The sequence below is a fragment of the Peromyscus eremicus genome, chromosome 12 (genome assembly GCF_949786415.1).
Source record: "Peromyscus eremicus chromosome 12, PerEre_H2_v1, whole genome shotgun sequence".
NCBI classification, from domain to species: domain Eukaryota; kingdom Metazoa; phylum Chordata; class Mammalia; order Rodentia; family Cricetidae; genus Peromyscus; species Peromyscus eremicus.
In genome coordinates this window covers 36,356,569-36,377,215 of record NC_081428.1, presented here as the reverse complement: position 1 = coordinate 36,377,215, position 20,647 = coordinate 36,356,569, and the positions used below count along the sequence as shown (strand labels likewise).

Sequence of the window (20,647 nt, the reverse complement as noted above, 5' to 3'; positions counted from 1 at the left end):
CAGAATTAAGATAAAGAACACAAGTGATAGTTCATGCTGGAGAGGATATGGAGCAAGGAGAACACTTCTCCACTGCTGGTGGAAGTGCAAATGTGTATAGCCACTTTGGAAATCAATATGGCAGTTTCTTAGAACATTGGGAACCAATCTTCCTGAAGACCCAGCTATGCCACTCTTGGGGATATACCCAAAGGACACTCCACCATACCACAAGGACACTTGCTCAACTATGTTCATAGCAGTTTTATTTGCAATAGCCAGAACCTGCAAACAATCTAGATGTCCCTCAACCTAAGAATGGATAAAGAAAATGTGGTACATTTACACAATGAAATATTACTCTGCTGTTAAAAACAATGAGTAGGAAATTTGCTGTTAAGTGAATGGAACTAGAAAAGATCATCCTGAATGAGGTAACCCAGAACAAGAAAGACAAACATGGTTTTTCCTCACTCATCAGAGGATATTAGCTATAAAGCAAAAGAGAAACATGCTACAACCCATAGGCGCTAAGAAACATCGGGCTCAAGGTGGTGGGTGGGATGCATGAATCTTACTGTGAATGGGAAATAAAATGGACATTCCCAGTGGACATGGGGAAGGGTGGCTGGAAGGGGGGTGGGAGATGGGAACAAGGGGGATCATGTGGGGGAAGGATGGAGGGAGTGAGTACCAGGAGAGACAATCAGAGTCTGGGGGCATCTCTGGGGTGAGCTAGAAACCTAGAGCAATGGAAACTCCCAGGAATCTATGAGGGTGACCCTAACTAAGATTCCTAGCAATAGGGGATATAGAGCCTTTACCAGCCATCTCCTTAACCAGGTAAGACTTCCAGTGGAGGGACTGGGACACCAATAGATTGGTGCCTAGCCAAACTGTTATCAGAGAGGCTTCACCCAGCAACTGATGGGAACAGATTCAGAGACCCACACCCCAACATTAGGAGGACTTGGAGAATCCTATGGAAGAGGGGTGATGAAGAGTTGTATGAGCCATAGGGGTCAAGGACACCACAAGAAAACCCACAGAATCAACTAATCTGGGCTCATAGAGGCTCACATAGAATGAACCGACAACCAGGGAACCTGCATGGGACTGGCCTAGGCCCTCTGCATACATGTTACTTTTGTGTAATGTGATCTTCTTGTGAGACCCTAACAGTGGAAGCAGGGCCTGCCTCTGACTCTGATGCCTGCTTTTGGGACCCATTCCTCCTACGGGATTGCCTCATTCAGCCTTAATAGAAGAGGAGGAGCCTACTCTTACTGCAACTTGGCTGGTTGATATCTATGGAAGGCCAGTCTGTATTTGAAGAAAAATAGTGGAGGAGGAGTTGATGATAGTGGTGGGGGGAGTAGAGGGAAGATGGAGGAAATTGGGAGAAAGGGAGGGAGGGACAACTTGGGTTGGGATGTAAAAACAAAAATGTAATAAAAAAGTGAAGAAAGAAAATAAAAAGCCTTTAGAAAGGTGAAAATAGCTACAATATTTTCTAAATAGAAGATAGAGTTTAAAATACCATTTTTTCTCTAAAATGACTAATGTATTTTCAGGTTTTATATATTTTTATTTTTATAAAGCATTTGGTTAAAGAAAAAGATTAATGAATACCTGTACCTTACATATCAGAATTAGAGATTATTTTCTATAGAACTCTATTTTATATTGAAACTGTGAAAATGTTGACAAATTATCACAGGACATTGCAACAAAAATGATAAGGGCATAAATTTTTTATTAATGATATAAAATTTCCATCTACCTCAAGACTGATTGAATACAGTGAAACTTCAAAATGTTTAATAGAAATGAAATAAAAGAGAATTAATTAATGGGGTGCAATCTAAAAATTATTTGCAAGGTTTAAAGATGGAAAAACAGAAATTTAGTAAATTTGGATAGTCTCATTGATGTACTCTTTCACTGATGCCGATTTAAATCTCAAATCAATGGTGAGAATTTTAATATACAAATGATGACAGTTACAACTGAAAGTCAACAGCATTAACATACTTCAACAGAGATGTTAAGACTAAATTCTTCAAAGCAGTATCAAAGGAGATGAATACAGTGAATTGTCTTAGAGCATTTGAAAAATATATAAGATATTCATGGTGTAGTTGACATCATATAATTTAAGTTGATAGTTTCGTTTTAAAGAGTTAGCCTTTTATTCTTGCTTCCTTTCCCCCCAAGTACAATTTAAAAATGACTTAGAGAACCTTTATATGTCTCCAAAGAAACTTGTTATTCATATATACTTACATCTGGATCATCTGATAATACCTACCGAAAAAGGAGACATTTCCTAATCACTGGGTCCTTATTAATTACCCTTGAAGTATTAAAGGCAATGTTGATGACCCATAAAGAGGTCTATTTAAAGAATACTTATTAAACAGCTAAAATATCTCCAGCAAGGGCAGGTTCATTTTGAAGGCAGTCATGAGACACATCTCCATCATGATCTCAATGTCCTAGCACATCAGAAGCCCAAAGATAAAATTTATGAAGTCTTTTTTCTTTTTTTTAAAAACAACAACAGCAGCAACAACAACCCTATGAGCCTTCAAATATAAGAAATCCTGTTAACTAAGTAATGTATTAGTAAGAACAAATAAAAAATGAGAACCTGAAATTAAGGAAACACGAACAATTATTCTAACAGCGTTAAAGAACTGAAAGCAAACACGTGACGGAACAGGGCATGGAACTTACAGTTGTTGTATAAGCTGCTTCTGGATCATCTTCCAGTACTCGGGAGAGACCGAAGTCAGAGACTTTGCACACTAAGTTGCTGTTCACCAGTATGTTTCTGGCTGCTAGGTCTCGATGAACATATCCCATATCAGAAAGATACTTCATGCCTGATGCGATACCCCGCAGCATGCCGACCAACTGGATGACAGTGAAGTGGCCATCATGCTTCTGTGAGAGAATTATATCCGTTAGTTGACTGACATTAATACAATGTTCATTCGTAGATGTAGTACATTAAGCCATGGATTATTGTACAGGATCTTTGAAGATATGCATCAATTCTGCTGACCATTGCTTATCTTCCTAACAAAGTACAAGACCCTTGTCTGACATTTAAAGGAGGAATAAAAGCTAACTAGAGGTGATGAACTACACAAGGAGAGAGGGCAGCCAGCCAAGTCAACCTCCAGAGAAAATTATGTCAAAGAATTTTTTTTTTCCAAACAAGAACAAACTGAAGTAAAATGGTGTGAGAGAAAAGACCGCAGAGAATACACAATGGGCATTCCATATTTATAAGCTTTGCTGAAGTTGCACAAGCAGACAGGAGAGCAGCAAAACCTGTGATTGGGAAAAACTCATGTGGTAACCAGAAATACTGTGGGAAATAGCAATCAGGCTAGGCCATTCAAGAAAAAACAAAGATACATAAACAAGAAATGGATTGAGGAAGTCGGCAGATAAAATAGAAAAACACAAGTAAACAGAAAATAACTAGATGATTTTTTCCAAATATATTGGGCAAATATAAAAGGAAGCATTAGAAGTTGACTGGAAATAAGATATTTTAGCTCTTGGCAAGAAGAATTATACTAAATACCACAATGTGAATAATACGTCAGGCAGGGTAGTGTTACACAACAATCAACACATGACATCTTATTCTCTCACCTAGAGTAAAAAACAACGCATAATCTACAAAACAGTAAGATCAGTCCAACAGTATTCTGTGCAAAATGCAAGTACAGGCAAAGTCAAATGCAGATAGTGGTGTTGATGTCGGATGAGATGCAAATACAAATAAACATAATGCATATTAGCTTTAACTTACTAATTGTTTGGAGACTGTTGTCTTTGACAAGTTACAGAGAAGCATAAAAGGTTCAAGTCATTTTTATACACCAGGCCAAATTGATTTATGAATGATATTAAAAGTTTATATATATATATACATATATGTGTGTGTGTGTGTGTGTGTGTGTGTGTGTGTGTATAAAGACATTAAGGCTATATTACATAGTAGGAACACACATAAGGATATTTTTGTGCTACAAGCTGTTTGTCATAAATATTTGATAAAAACCACAGAGTGGCTTAGGCACAAGAGATACCCACTGTATCTCTCACAGTGACACTGCCTCCTCCACAATGCTATCCTATTGATTATTTAGAAGAATAAGCTTACTTATCAATGGTGCAAACTTGGCCTTATCATATCATCTTATCTCTCTAATATCTCTTGGATTATATCTCCAAAGTGCAGAGTAGAGAAAGGAAGCCTCTCTTAAAAGAAGCTTCCTCACAGCAATTGTGTCCACTAAAGTAGGGTCTTCTGTATAATTAATGTACAAAAGATAACCTAGCATAGAAAATCCTTGGTGTTATTAGCCCTTTATGTTCCCAATCCATCTTCATAGACAGTCCACTGTTAGATGGAATCAGCCTCTTCTATCATGTGTTCTACCTACCTCTTTGCTATTAGGAATCTCAAAACTTGAGAATTGAAAACATAAATTCTATTTTTTTTTTCTGGAAAGGATTACACTGCACTTTAAAGGCAATTCTTTTTCACAAAGTAAAGTTCTCCCAGATCATAGTTATCGTCAGGCAGAATCTCTAAACAGTAGGAAGAGTTCAGGGACCATGAGGAAATAAGGAAAGCCTCATTCCCTTCTTCGTACAAGTGTAGTGATCCAACCTACGGTTTTGATGAGACTCACTTATAAAATACATAGGCGCCTCCTGGATTGTTTTAATAATTGTTAACAGTTAATGAGTCTTTGTTATTATTACATGACATTTTTATAACTACAATGAATCAGAAAATTCTGTTTCCTGAAAAACATGTTGTTACTCTAAATACCTACAAAAGGAAACAGGTACACAAAGTCATGTGGAAATGTAACTTCCAATCAATCCTGAGGGTGACACAAAGAACAAAATTACTATTTAAAAAATGTCTTTTTTTAAAATAGCAAATATGAACCATAAAAAAATAGTGGGCTTCCGGATGGCCTTTACATGCACATATACAAGGTATTTTTTTTAATAATTACCATCCTATTATTTATGTGTATTACTTGCTTTCCTTCTCGTTATTGGTACCATACCAATTTCTATAGACTCCCTTCTAGTTTAATGGTTTTGTGTTTTTGTTAATTTTGATTTTATTCCTTAAATTTCATATATGAGAGGAAATATGTTTCTAAGACTGGCCAGTGTGTGTGTGTGTGTGTGCAAGCATGCACACTCATGTGTATGCAAGGTTGACATTGGGTGTCTTCTATTGCTGTCCATCTTTTCAATTTTTTTTTTTATTTTGAGGTCAAGGCACCCACTGAACCTGGAACTTACTGATTCAACTACATTGGCTAGCTAGTGAGCTACATGTGAGCTACCCCGCAGCTTTGCTTCTGTAGTCTTAGGTTTGCAGGTGTGCACTGCTCTACCTTGCCCTCTGTGTGGGTGCTTGGATTACGACCCAAGATCCCTTATGTGGGCATTTTACTGACTGAGCTATCTTTCCCACTCTGATAGTAACTAATTTTGCTTAACATGATAATCTTCAGTTCCATGCATATTCTGGAATAATTACCTTGGTTTCATTCTTGTTTACTAGCTGAAGAATGTACCATTATTTATATATACCATGTTTTCTCTTCTGTGAATACATCGATAGGTTCCTGTGCTACCTCTATGATGGGACTATTGTGAAGAGTGCTGTGATGAAGGTACATCATACAAGTGTCTCTTTTTTATGCTGCCTTAGATTCCTTCAGGTTGTAACCCAGGAGTGGGTTTTATGGCAGTTCTAATTTTAGTTTTTTGAGGATTATCCATACTGGCTTTCAAATGACTACATTGTTTACATTTCCATCAACACTACTTACACGTTTCATTATCAGATCTTCACCAACATTGTGTCACATTATTTTCAATGGCTTTAGTAACACAGAATTCCCACAGCATAACATTTATCCTTCTAAAGCACACAACTTAATAGAACTTAAGAATTTTCTTCATCACTCCCAAGAGAACCACATAAGGACCATCATACCCTGCTATGCTCAATAATCCCACCATGCTGGGCAACGACCAACCTACTTTCTACCACAATGAGGTTTTACATGCTCTCAATATTTTCTAAGCAGAAATACACAGCTTTTTATGACTATCTTCTTTCACGATGAACCCTAATGTTTCTGAGGCTGTTTTGCATTGTAGCACATATCAGTGTTTTATCTCTGCATTGTTACATTTTATTCATTTAAAGTTAATAAATATTTGAATTACTTCCATGTTTTAGTGATTGTGCATGGAAGTTTTTAATGGTTTATTTTAATGTTGTTATTAACACTGGAAGAGATTTGGATTAATTGCTCTCCTATCAACTGCATGGCAGTATTTTCTACCAATGGTAAGCACTGTCATTTAAAAATTGAGATACTGGTATGTGAGAGAAGTCTGAACTACTTTGTACATGTTGTTTCAGAGGTCACACCATGTTCCTTATCAATTTCTAATTCATTTGACCAAGAATTCTTTTGGGGTTCATAAAATCAAAACCATTTTTCATAATAACAACATGACATATATCTGCTTTTTGTTTTGTTTTTTTTTTTTTTTTTTTTGGTTTTTCGAGACAGGGTTTCTCTGTGTAGCTTTGCGCCTTTCCTGGAACTCACTTGGTAGTCCAGGCTGGCCTCGAACTCACAGAGATCCATCTGGCTCTGCCTCCCGAGTGCTGGGATTAAACGCGTGCACCACCACCGCCCGGCTATATCTGCTTTTTGTAACTAGGTTTGAATTTGTGTGAATGGTACAAAGCTCTAATAGGTAAAAGGTTAGGAGCCTAATATGAATTAAGACAGTAACATTCAAGTAAAAATAGATTGCTATCTTTATGTTCTTCTTTGCCACATGTAGAGAATGCTGAACTGTCCTTGGTATAGTGAAGCATTAATTTCCCTAAATCTTGTCTGTGATTATATACCTGAATAATCAACACCTGTGAGACAGACTAAAAGCAAGAATGGACATGGGAGACATTAAATTCGCAGTACATTAAAAGTAGGCCTTCAGGGGTGGGCTTGGGACTTGTATATTGACAATAATCAATTACCAATTCAGACTGATCCTGTAAAGGTCTAATGGCCTTTGGTTATAGTACTTCCTGCAGCCATGGCTATTTCCAAGACAGGAACTCTGGTAAAAGACTTTAACCTCCAAAGTGCCTGAAGTCCCAGCATGTAGGACATTCAATCTGAGAGCTTACCCTAATGTCGTAGTTCTTGAACGCAAATCTTTTTATAATCCATTACCTGATTAGCTACTGGTGACAATTTCTGTATCTTTAAATCTGTCTGCTTATTCTCCATTCATCCATCCATCCATCCATCCATCCATCCATCCATCCATCCATCCATCAATCCTTTCATCCATGCATCTATTCCTTGTTCATAATATATCACCCAGATGAAAGGTAAACTCCAAAAGTAATGAAATATTATTTGAGGTAGGCATATCTTAATTGCTACTACATTGGCCTTGGGAAAATACACAGCATTTATAAATCACTATAAACTAGTGACACTCTTAAGTCTTCCAGATGCTTTTCCATTTAATTCTCCACTCTGGAATCTAAATGTAGTTATTATCATCTTTATGTATTGGCGGAGTTACGGTTTATAAACACTACACAATAGAGCTTTTAAAACTATTGGTCCCAACTCTATATAGGATTTTGTGATTGGGTGTAGGGTCAGCAGTATCTGATAATAGTAAAAGGCTTAAGAATGTGAAATGATGTCCCTCAACTGAAGAATGGATAAAGAAAATGTGGTATAGCTACACAATGGAATAATACTCAGTGGAAAAAAATGACATCATGAAATTTGAAGGCAAATGGATGGAACTAGAACAAATTATTCTGAATGAGGTAACCTAGACTCAGAAGGTCAAACATAGTATGTACTCACTCATAAGTGGATATTAGATGTATAGCAAAGGATAACTAGACTACAGTCCTTAGCCCCAGAGAAGCTAGGTACCAAGGAGGACCCTTAGAGGGATGCATGGAGCTTCCTGGGAAGAAGAAATACATGAGATGTCCTGGGTAAACTAGGGGCAGGGAAGGGGGAGAGTAGAGATAAAAAGATGGAGGTATGGGAACATGAGGGATCAGGATGGTCAAGTTGGAGGTGGAATAGAGGGTGAGAACAATAAAAGTGATATCTTGATTAGAGGGGGCCATTAAGGGGTTAGGGAGAAACCTGGTGCCAGTGAAACTCCAAGGAAACCACAAGGATGACCCCAGCAAAGACTCCTAGCAATAGTGGAGAGGGTGCCTGAACTGGCCTTCTTCCCCTGTAATCAGATTGGTGACTACCCTATTTGTCATCATAGAACCTTCATCCAGTAACTGATGGAAGCAGATGCAGATATCCACAGCCAAGTACTGGGCTGAGCTCTGGGAGTACAGTTGAAGAGAAGGAAGAGGGATTATGTGAGAAAGGGGGGACAAGATCATGATGGGAAATCCCACAGAGACAGCTGACTTGAGCTTGTGGGAGCTCATGGACTCTGGACAGATAGCTAGGGAGCCGGCATGGGACCGACCTAGACCCCCTGTACTTGGGTGATAGTTGTATAGCTTGCTCTTTTGTGGGGCCCCTAGCAGTGGGACCAGGACATGTCCCTGATGCATGAGCTGGCTCTTTGGAACCTATTCCCTATGGTGGGATGCCTTGTTCAGCCTTGATGCAGCGTGGAGGAGCTTGGGCCTGCCTCAACTTGATATGCCATGCTTTGTGGATTCCCAAGGGAGATCTTACCCTATCTGAATGGAGGGGAAGGAGGAGTGGATGGAGGTGGGAAGAAGGTAGGTGGGGGGAGGGAACAACAGGAGAGGAGGGGGGGACTGTGGTTGGCGTGTAAAATACAATAAAGAAAAAATACAGAAAAATTATTTCATTGCTACTTCATAACTGTAGGAAAAAAATATGCAATGACCAAAAATTAATTAAAAACAATTGTGTGACAAATCCAGGCATTTCCGGCAATGTTTGCTCACGTGTTGCATTGTTGGAGCTTCACTGCAGTATTGGCTCTGAGCACACATGTGTAGTTTGCAGTGTGCATGCTGCCATGCCACGCAGTGCCAGGGAACACTGCTTGAAATGCACCAGCTCAGCTGCAGGACTCACACGGTATAAACTGCAGTGCTTTTACTGAACATGGGAAGTTTTCTGCTGTTGTGAAAACACAACACTTTAATTACGGAAAACGAAGACTTAAGACTTTCTTGCGTAATTCTTCAGCGCATAAGTATCACATTGGTATATTTTTGGATTGCATTATATTAGAATGGTAGAGCTTAAAATTTGCTAATTGAAGAGCAGAGGTGAAATTCCTAAAGAAAATCACTTAATGAATATTAGTTTGGAATTAGGACAGACTTTCTAATGATATCTGAAATGGTGCTAAATGTACTGCCATTTCGTATGAAATATTTCTACAAAGTAACACTCTTAGTATTGATGACCCTGAATCAAAACATTAAGGAACCCATTAAAGGCGCTCTGTCTTTTATATTTTCAAGTGCTCAGCATAGATTCAATTATTTTAAAATATTTTCAAATTTTTAAAAAATATCTAATTATTTTAAAATAGTATGTATATATGATATGTATGTCTGTACATGCATGAGGAGTGTGTGAGTACAGGTACCCACATGCCATGCTACACACGTGGATGTCAAAGGACAATACAGGCCCATCTTTCCTTACACTTTATTGGAGGCAGGATATCGTTTTCATTTCAGCAATCAGCAGGCTGTCTGGCCTTGAACATCTGGAGGTGCTCTTTTCTTTCCTTTCCCCCCCGCATCTTGTCAGAGGAGCCCTATGATTACAGATGCTACCACATCTGGCTTTGTGTAGGTCCTAGGGACCCAAACTCGTTTCATTACACTTGTACTGCAAGAGCTTTATCCTCTGAACTGTCTTGCTAGCACCAATATTTAATTCCTTTAAAAAAATATTTATTAATTCATTTTATGTGTATGAGTGTTTTGTCTGTGTGTGTGTGTGTGTGTGTGTGTGTGTGTGTGTGTGTGTGTGTACGATGGGCATGCCTGTTGCCTGCGGAGCTCAGAATAGGGTGTCAGAGCCCCTTAAAACTGGAGTTATAAATGGTTGAGTAGCCATGTGGGTACTAGGAACTGAGCCTAGATCTTCTACAAGAGCAAGGGCTATAAACTGCCAAGCCACCACTCCAGCCCCCAAGTTTTAATTCTTCATGCATAAATAACCACATCCCTCTCATTAGTGAGAAAACTTCCCCTTGTCTTTAAAAGATAATGAAATCATGCATGTGCAAAGGACTTGATTTAAACCAACAATTTCTTCGTGATTTATTACAAGTAAAGGGTTGATTTCTACACAGATTTTTATACACATACATACATACCCAAAGTTATTTCAAAGTTTCTTGGGTAAAAGGAATTGTGAGTATAATAGTTTAAGAAGCCCTGAAGTAGAGAGCATGCATTCTTATGTATAATAATTGTCAGAAAAAGAGCTAGCCTCATCTTTACCTAGCCTTGGATAGTTTGGGCAGCACCATTTAGCATAATAAAGTATGCTGTAAATGATCTCTGAGAGTTATTAAATCAAAACCAAGCAAACAAGAACATTCCAGATAACTCAAAAAAGGCTATTCTAATCTTTTATGTCTGGCTAAGAGGAATAGCCTCATTTATTCACAAATGAGGCACTATGAACTATTTTTCTCTAGAAACAATGTCACTGTGTTCTCCAAACAAAATCTATATCCCCTTTTCTACTCAGTGACAACATCACTTTTACAAATTCAGTTCAGAACTTGGCTTTCTTGAATATGGCGTGTGGTTAATAAAGAGTGACAGAATTTAAACAAACTTTTTTAGCATCTTGGGGTTTACTGATTGCTACTGCTATGACATTCCTATTGTTTTGTATAAACCAGGTTGTTTTCTTGAGGCTGGGCAAGAGTCTTAGCCTTTTTATGCAGCACTTCTATTACACCTTCCACCATGCTGCCGTCCACAGCGCGGTGCTTGATAAATATTAATTCAAATTCAATTGAATTGTTTACAAGGGGTGGAGAAAAATGTGAGAACACTGAAATTTAATATCTTTGGGCTTCCTACTGGAGATTAATCAAAACGAAAGTGTGATTTTTTTTTTATATGACATATGGTTTCTTCCCCGAAAGGCAGATCCAAATGAAAGCAAGTGAAGGTGACATATTTACACGATGCATTTGGAGCTTAGTAGCTAGAATTCTGTTTGTTTTTACCCTGTTCTTTCTTTGCTTTCTCAATCTGACTGCTGAGAAACAAGGAATTTACCCTCTAACTGACAGGAAGGGTGAGCCTGATTGGAAGGGTTTTCTGAGAGCTATACATAATAATGACTGCTATTCTGAAAGCTGCAGAGAGTTCCATCATACCCTTCCTCAGACCCTGGGGCACAGCATCCTCTAGATCTAGGCTGTCACTTGCATGTCACATCATTTCTGCAGCAGCTCCAGCTGTTTTGATGGTTCTCAAGGCCCTCTTCTGTGAGTTGCACCCACAGACACATTAAGCTTTTCAATGTTCGTTCCTCTTAGAGTTGAGGTACCTGGCCTAAGCTTATAACAAATATTGGATTAGAGTGTCAGGCTGTCCGAAGTTACCATATAATTGTCTGTTGAGTTTTAATTTTTGATAAATATGCGCAGGTTCTAAGAAAACCAAAATCTTATACTGTCATTGCCTAACACTCTTCAGTGATCTTCAATGATAGAACAAGATGCAATGTTTCCATCATGAATATGAAATTGTTACTCTCTTTTAGATCTTTAGTTTCTCATCCTTATTTTGATTCAGCTTTTTGTGTGTTCAGTTCACCTGCAAAACTAGTAACAGTTAATAGGCTGGGCTTATATAGCTCCCTCATCAAGGGATATTTTTTTTTCTTCACCTGAGCTTTTTATGACAAGTTTTGTCTTCTAAGTGGCCTTTTGTATAAATACATGCCCTGGGACAATATTCATCAAAGTGTCTACTGTGGGGTAATGATTGCTCTGGTTAATAGAAGTCAACATGAAAACCTAAATCAAGAAAGGTGCTTGCACTAGAGAGAGAGAAAATAAAAGAGTAAAATAAGTGAGATCACTTTAAAGAATGATGATAAGACAAATATGACAGAATAATCAAAAAAGACTGTTACAATGGAGCCTATGAACACTTCTAAGCACATACCAATAGCTCAGATTAAGAATGAATTAGTTTGGCAGGAGAAGGGAAAGCTAAGGAGGCTGGAATCCTGTACGTGAGGAGAACAAGAGAGGACCTGAAGAGGTTGATAAGGTAAAGCCAAAGAGAGTCACGAAAGTCATCATAGTTAAAAGTCTATTCAAAATATGAGGATAAATTGGCAGATTATTTAATAGTAAGTGAAGAATGATATATTCTTATTTTCATGTGGTCAGGGGAAGCAGAGAGATAAGTTTGGAAGTTAATAGGATAATCCAAGAGTAAGATCCTGGCTTGAATGAAGTTCAAGATTTATTTTAGAAGCTGGCTGGCAAAGCCTGTGATTAACTGGACAGAAGAGAGTACTGGCTTAGGAAAGTCGATTTCTTCTATAGGACTGACTGAACTTACCTTGTCGTGTTCATCCTTACATTCTAAGGGCCTACCCCAGAACTGGCAAGTGATAAATACTCAAGAGATATCCACTGAATTAAACTGCTGAATGCATTTTTCTCTTAGAGAGAGAAGCCATTCAAATCCTCAGTAAGCAGTAAGATATATTTCTTGAACTATTTTTTTCATAGAAAGTTAGATTTGCTAGGATTTCCCCCAAGAATATCATATGTGAACAGGCTTTGAAATGCTGATTACACTTGGAGCTATCTCCACTTTTAAAAGCAAGATCCTTTGACTATAAATAACAGATCCTTGCAGTTCTAGTACAGAGCTAGAAAAAGGGGGATAAATAGCATCTAATATTTCTGTTATATATTTTGAGGGGGTTATTATTGAAGAATCTTGGTAAAATAGAGACCATCAACAAAATAGACTTAGAAACTACGAAAGATCTGATTACCATAGTATAAATCAATGTTTTGAAGCTCTTGCTGAAAAATGTGCAATACTCTATAAAAGGTAGATCTTTCTAGTGATTCATGACCTAGAAAGGTTAACTATCAGTGATATCATTATACCTAGTCGATCACAAGCCAGTACTCTTGAGCAGCATTACTAAAATCATACATCATCCATCAAACACATATTTATAGAGGCTCCAGTTCTCAGCACAAGACCTTGGTTTCCTACAATGAATAAATCACACTCATGGTGTAATAAGCACTATTGGATAATTACAGTGCCTTAAGGTCTAAAAAGAAGATATTAAAATTTGTTTCATATGTATGTTAGAGCACTTTTCTTTTGTTCACTTACTATAAGTTACATGAAATGATTGCAACCTTTTAAAACATACACAGAGGAATTTTTCTTCAGGTATAAAGAATGAAGTTATGCTGTTTGCTGGAAAATGGATCATCATATTAACTGAATTAACACAGTCTCAGAAAGACAAATTCAAATGTTTTCCACTATTTGTTGGTCCTAGATTTTATATAGTTACATAAAGTTACACATGAACAGATCATATGAAAGTAGAAGCAAAACTGTCTAGTGGGAGGAGGAGGGATAAGAAAGGAGAGAGTGGTGGGGACTAGGAGGAATGTGTTCAAATTATATCATATACTTACAAGAAAATGATCTTAAATAAATAATAAAAATTAAAAACATTATACAAAACCAAACCAGAATGACAATCAGAAGGCTTAGCTGAAACCTGGAAAATCATTATATCCTAACTTTGACCTATGCAGTAAAATGGCTGTATGATAAGTGGTTTATAGGAAACTCATGCCATGTACTATAACTTTTGTCAAGAACCTATGGCCAATGAGCTCATGGACTCTAAGGGGACTCTTTCATTAATATTTTGCTAAATGGCAATGGCATCTGATCACATCCTGATAAAGATCTCTGTATTCATAGATCCATGAAGCTCTCGGTCTTCATCTAAGAAACTCCTTTTTGCAGTAGCTGTCAGTTAAGACCCAGATTCAATGCCAGTCGAAGTGCAGAGAACATGTGTTGGTGGAGAGCTCAGACACAAATGAGACACGCATATCACACTTCTTCCTCTCAAGGTTCAGGAAACATCAAGAAACAGAGGGCTCAAAGATTATAAAAGTCAGAGTTTGGGGAAGGTCAGGACATGTCTTCTGGACATGATATGATTATTGCTCTCATGAACTCACAGCAGTTGTGTTTGGCTACACAAGACGAAGAACAGAGTCAACATTCCAGCAGGTGTAGGGGAAGGGCTCACAAGGTTCCACCTGTACCTGAGGAACTATTGGCAGCTGATGGCTGTTTGGAGAGGGAAATCACTTTTCTCAAGTGGTGTTGCCCTTCGTAGGTTTATAATGCCCCTGTTGATGGTCCCATACCCATGAGTATATGGACAGTATTAATCAAACTTGGTGAGTTATGAAAGAGAATAAGACTATGCACTTGGGTCATAGGCAGGATCCTAGAGGGGTTGGAGGCAGGGAGTAGAGAATGAGTGAGAAAAATAATTGTATTCAAGTACCGAATTCTGTGTGATGCCCAAACGTAACTGATACATTTGCCATATAACCTCTAGACCTAAGGCTCAAGGGAAAATCACAGAAGAAGGGGAGGAAAGATTCTAAGAATTCAGAGGACCAGGATATCTGCTGCTAGATCGTGTTCTCCAGACATCACAGGGAAAATGAGCCCGTGAAATCTCAACAGAACTGAATGAACAAGATGGGCAAGATGACAACAGGATTTGACATGGCATCATGGAAGGGAAAATCCCTCATGGTTCCACATCTAGATGAAAAGGTCAATGGCTGTTGAGAGACATAAAAAAAAAAATCAATCACTTCCAGGGAAGGGAAGTGATAGTGCAAAGGTTGTTCAATTCAAAGTGGTTAGCCTGGGATACACATATATCTGAGCAACAGTAAATGGACTCAATAGGTTGTATATACAAGCATGCCTTTATACATATATATTCATATATACAAATGTGTAACAATAATAATTAAAGAGATTATGAATTCAGGAAGGAGAGGACATGGAAGGAATTGGAAGGAGAGGGAGATTCATGAGTACTGTAGATGCAGTGCTCATGTATGAAGCTCTCAAAAAGTAAAATTGTTAAATGAAACAGCAATTCTCAAAGAACAAGTAAATCTATTATATTAAAGCAAAAGAAAAAGAAAGGATTGGTTTACAAAACTGGTGTATAAACCCTGGGAAATATGCCTCTTTCTTCCCTGTTGTGTTACCAGAGGCTAATGTGAGATAACAAGGTTATAATCAGATCATAAGAGATAAAAGATTATGGTCTGTGAGAGCATAGCAAGAGGAGCTATCTTTTGGCTTCTATATTCCCTTGTTCCTAAAATATCTTCACCTATATTGTCTCTTTGTTTTCCCTTCCTTTGTTTTGTTAACCATTTTTCTGCTGATAAATTCTATTTGGATTTACAAATGCACACAGAAGATGAAAGTCATCAGGAGGAATGTGAAAAATATTGTTGAGTAACCTGCTAGTGTAAGTTCCTCAAACTTTATATGGTAAGATACATACAAATGAGGGGATGAGTGTTGCAGAATATTATTTTAAGGTGTGTTACTTTTGTTTATTTTGTGTTTGTTTAACTCTATGAAGTTGTGTTACTGTGCCTGTCTATAACACCTGATGGTCTAATAAAGAACTGAACAGCCAATAGTGAAGCAGGAGAAAGGATAGGTAGGGCTTGCAGGCAGAGAGTATATATAGAAGGAGAAATCTGGGAGAAGAAATGGAGAAGCCAGAGAAGGAGGAGGACTCCAGGGGCCAACCACCCAACTACACATCAAGTCATGGAGTAAGAGTAAGATTACTAGAAGTAAGAGAATGGGAAAAGCCCAGAGGCAAAAGGTAGATGGGATTTTTTAAGGAAAGCTGGCTAGAAACTAAGCCAAGCTAAGGCTGGGAAATCATAATTAAGAATAAGCCTCTGCATATGATTTATTTGGAAGCTGAGTAGTGGACCCCCCAAAAGAGAAAAGAGCAAAAACCAAACAACATTTTGTCATTTCAACATGGGCTGTATTTCCATAGGGCCTGAGAAAGCTGAACAACAACAACTAAAAGGGATACAGCTCCTTTAATTGTTTCTGCTGAACATTTTCTGCTGGTGAGCACTTGAGCAGCTAGCACATTAAATAGAAACAAAAAAAATAATTAAAAAATGTCCACTGCAGTGCAAGCATTGGTGTTCTAGAGCTCTAGGAAAGCTGAATGTGGTTCCTGGTCAGACAATCTCCCACTGGCCTTGAGTTTCACTCTTGGCTTTTATGACCAGAGAAGCAGGCGGAGCCAGCTGAGAGAGAGCTATGTGGAGATAATTGTTTAAAGTTTGCTCATGTGGTCAAAAGGGACTAGAGATGCACAGTAAAAGAGATCCAGGCAGGAAAAAAAAATCTAAACAGGTTTCAGTGTGTTTAACAATGTGCATAGGCTTAAGAAAAGAAAAAGGATATAGTCATAAAAATGAATAGTTTATAAAATAAAGTCTTTAAAGAGAGAGTAAAAGAAAAAAGCCATGTAAGATGGGAAATACACAGATAGTCTGGATCCTGTACGTCATTGTGTTTATTTTGAATTTTTTTGATTGTTGGAAAGCAAAGGACAGCTGCAAAGAGACGTGGAATTGAAACAGGGACTATTGAAATAAATCAGCCTATATACTTTAGGAATGCCTTAACTTTTAAAATGTCAAAAAATATATTTGTCAAGTGGAAATAAAAAATGCTTTGAAATTTTGTTCCCATAGATAATGAGAAGTTGTGGATTCCTTCAAGGTTAATATGGATCAGGTTTGATCAGGCAAGACCTCCTGAAACTTGACAGGTGCTATCTATCAGCAAAAATTACTGGTCTTCCCAGGATTTGGTTATTATCTCAAAATTCTCTCTCTGGGACCCTAAAGATACTTCTTCCACAGACAACAGGAAGCAGTATGGAGAAAACTACACCCACATTCCCAAGAGTTAAGGAGTGTGGGTCGTCTTTGGTTATTTGGTGGGTTATGCATGTTTGTTATCATTTAGGAGAATACAGAATATTGATACAAATTTAAAATTATTTTTGTTACACTGTATATATGTTTCTACTCTTGTTTAAACAATTCTTGTATATTGATACAAATTTAAGATTGTTTTTCTTACAGCATCTTGTATACATGTTTCTTTCTTGTTTAAGTAACCTATGCAGTTTACTCAAAAATGTACCACGAAGTTCTAGTTTTTGAAAGTTATTATTATAAACTATATAGGATAATCAGGAATATAGGTTAGTGGTTAGTCATTTATAATGATCAAATTTATAGATATGTTAGGTATGTTTTCTACGTTAAATAGATATATTTTAGATAGATAGTCTTCAGACCTTTCAAAGACCTACAGAATATGGCATTTAAAATATTTTGGTAACAAGGTTTTTCATGACAATGAGACACATCTGCTTCTGGCAGCACCAATTTACTTCAGAGATGATGGACACTGAAGAAACTCCTTATGGAGTTTGATTTCATTATGGCAGGCCACTGGGCAAAGAAACTGTTTTTGCCTTGACTGCTTTACTGTGTGCTGTGTGGACTGGACATTCAGGGCCCACAGAAAAATGACTGTTGTACTTTGCCAAAGCAAGGCAGGACAGTCCTTCAAAATTTCTACTTCACAGAAAAGTCTGCCAGTATTCTGCAGGACACAGAGGAAAATGACTGACAAACCTTGCCAAAACAAGGCAAGCCAGTCCAAAATTCCTGCTTCATAGAAAAGTCTGCCAGATATTCTAGGCCAGTAGGCTGAAGATGGATGCCCCAAATGTGGCAGAGGAACTCTGGGTGACTGTCCAGGCAGCAACACATGTCTCTCTTGTTAGATAATGTTACATCCTTCTGGGTCTTTGATGGAGTTGAAGACTAAATGGTTATGGCTACAGTTTTCCTTAGTATTGATAGGAAGTAAATTAGGTGTAAAAATTTGGATTCACTAAGATAGGATAGTGCATTGTTTTCTCTGAATATACTAACTACAAATGGACAGAACATTGTGAATGCAATCCTTACTTGATAATTGCTATTGTCTTACTATGTACCTGGAGTCCTGCCAGGGGCCAGCAGCCACTCAGACTCAAATAAACACACAGACTCTTATATTATTTATAAACTGTATGGCCATGGAAGGCTTCTAGTTATTTAGTTCTTATATCTTAAATTAACCCATTTCTACAAGTCTATACCTTGCCACGTGGCTCGTGGCTCATCGGTACTTTACATCCTGCTCCATGATGGCAGCTGGCAGCTTCTTCTCACTCAGCCTTCCTGTTCCCAGAATTCTCCTTTCTCCTTGTCCTGCCTATCCTTCCCGCCTGGCTACTGGCCAATCAGCACTTTATTTATTAACCAATCAAAGCAACACATTCACAGCATAGAGAACATCCCACATCATTACTATGTTTAAAACTCTTTTAAAAAGAGGGAAATGTTGTAGAATATTATTTTAAGGTGTGTTACTTTTGTTTATGTTACAGTTGTTTAACTCTGTGAAACTGTGTTACTGTGCCTGTGTAACACCTGATGGTCTAATAAGGAACTGAATGACCAATGGCAAGTCAGGAGACAGGGTAGGTGGGCCTGGCAGAGAGAGAGTATATATAGAAGGAGAAATCTGGGAGGGAAAGGAAGAGAAGAGATGGAGGAGATCCAACAGTCAGAAGAGAAGGACTCCAGGGGCCAGTCACCAAGCTACACAGCAAACCATGGAGTAAGGGTAAGATTTACAGATATAAGAGAACAGAAAAAGCCCAGAGGCAAAAGGTAGACAGGATAAGTTAAAGAAAGTTGGCTAAACCCTGTCTCGAAAAACCAAAAAAAAAAAAAAAAAAAAAAAAGAAAGTTGGCTAAAACTAAGCCAACTAAGGCTGGGCAATCATAATTAAGAATAAGCCTCTGTGGGTGATTTATTTGGGAGATGGGTGGTGGGCCCCCCAAAGGAGAAAAGAGCAAAAAACAAACAGATGAGAGCTTAGATCTGGTCAGATGTAGTTAAAAGTGGTTGTGAAAAAATAGAGAAAAGTCTAGCCTGGGGCAGAAGGGTTTGGGAGAGGTTGTGTTACACAGGGATTTACAGCAGTAAGAATTGTAAGGATTGAGCATTTGAGGACCTGGGTAATGAACATAAAGACAGAGCTATATGACAGAAAAATGCCTTGAAGAAAATTTTGCTGAGGGAAGATTGTTTAGAAGGGAAGAAAACATTATCTTCCCATCTTTACAGTAAACTTTTAGCCTCATTTCCTATTGGATGTTACCTCCTCTAACTGAATTCTGCGTAAAAGAGACTTTTATGAGTCTATCTAGGGACTTATGTGATATCTTTAAGAGAAGTATTTGTGGGAAAATGCATTCTGAGTTCTAAACAGTCTATTTATATGCGACTTTGAAGAAGGCAGTCCATGGAGGACTACTTTTATGACTAAAGTTTAAAGCTAAAATCCAGTGCTGATGTGCTTGTGAATCAGAAAGTTGGCCATGCCATGACGATTTAGCATGTTCTTGAATCTCAAAATGAAACAGCTAGAATTATTTGTAGGTTTGAAAGACCAGTAAAATACTAAATGTATAAAATAAAAGTCATTGTTTATTTTCTACTGAAAAGTCTGTTAATTTTTTTTGTAGTTTCCCTATTGAAAACCTTAAAATGTTTATGAATGCTTAATAAATATCTGAAAGCCATTCTGTAGTAGTCATCATGACTTTTGAATTCAGGTTAGAAAGTTGTATTTTTAGTTATGGATGAGAGAAGGCAGCAGGTAGAATCAAGAATTTCAATCATGAAGAAACTAAAAGTAATTTTTTTCTATTCCTACAAAGTGTAGGAAGAAAAGCAGGTACGGATTTGTGAAGCATGGCAGCTAGATTTCAGAATTACATTTAAGAATCTAAAATGGATTTGAATATAATGTAGCTTAAACCTATCAATCTTACTTTTAAACTTGGGATTTTTTTCTTTTTAAACTTTTTGGTAAGGTTTTCATGAACAGAATCTATGTAACTTACTGTGTACAGCTCTTATATGAACCCAAGAAAACTAAAAGTTGTTTGGGTTTGTATTTGGGCAGAGCATCATTGAAGTACAACAGTATTACTCTGGGGAGGATTTGTACACTACATCTGTGCATGTTTGCAAAGAACTCCATATCTAGTTATGTAAATCCAGAACCTCCTGTATAATTGAAACCTAAAAGGAAGACCACAGAGGAGTGCAGATAGGTATATAAAATCTCTCTATTTACAAGTATAATTTTACATTGTATGTCAATCAATAAGTACCCCAGTCAGAATGGCTAAGATTAAGAAAACTGATGGGGCTAAACAGGTGTCTCTGGTTAAGAGCTGTTCTTACAGATGATATGGTTTCAATTACCAGCACCTAAATAGAGGCTCACAACCATCTGTCACTCCAGTTCTA

General features: G+C 37.6%; 1 protein-coding gene across 1 annotated transcript in view; it reads right to left on the bottom strand.

Annotated features, from left to right (window-relative positions):
* LOC131922440 (ephrin type-A receptor 6) overlaps positions 1-20,647 on the bottom strand; it is a 902,384-nt gene that overhangs the window by 121,302 nt on the left and 760,435 nt on the right. The window contains exon 14 of the mRNA XM_059277230.1: positions 2,719-2,928. Within this exon, the coding sequence (XP_059133213.1) occupies positions 2,719-2,928 (210 nt within the window). The remainder of the gene's footprint in view (positions 1-2,718; positions 2,929-20,647) is intronic.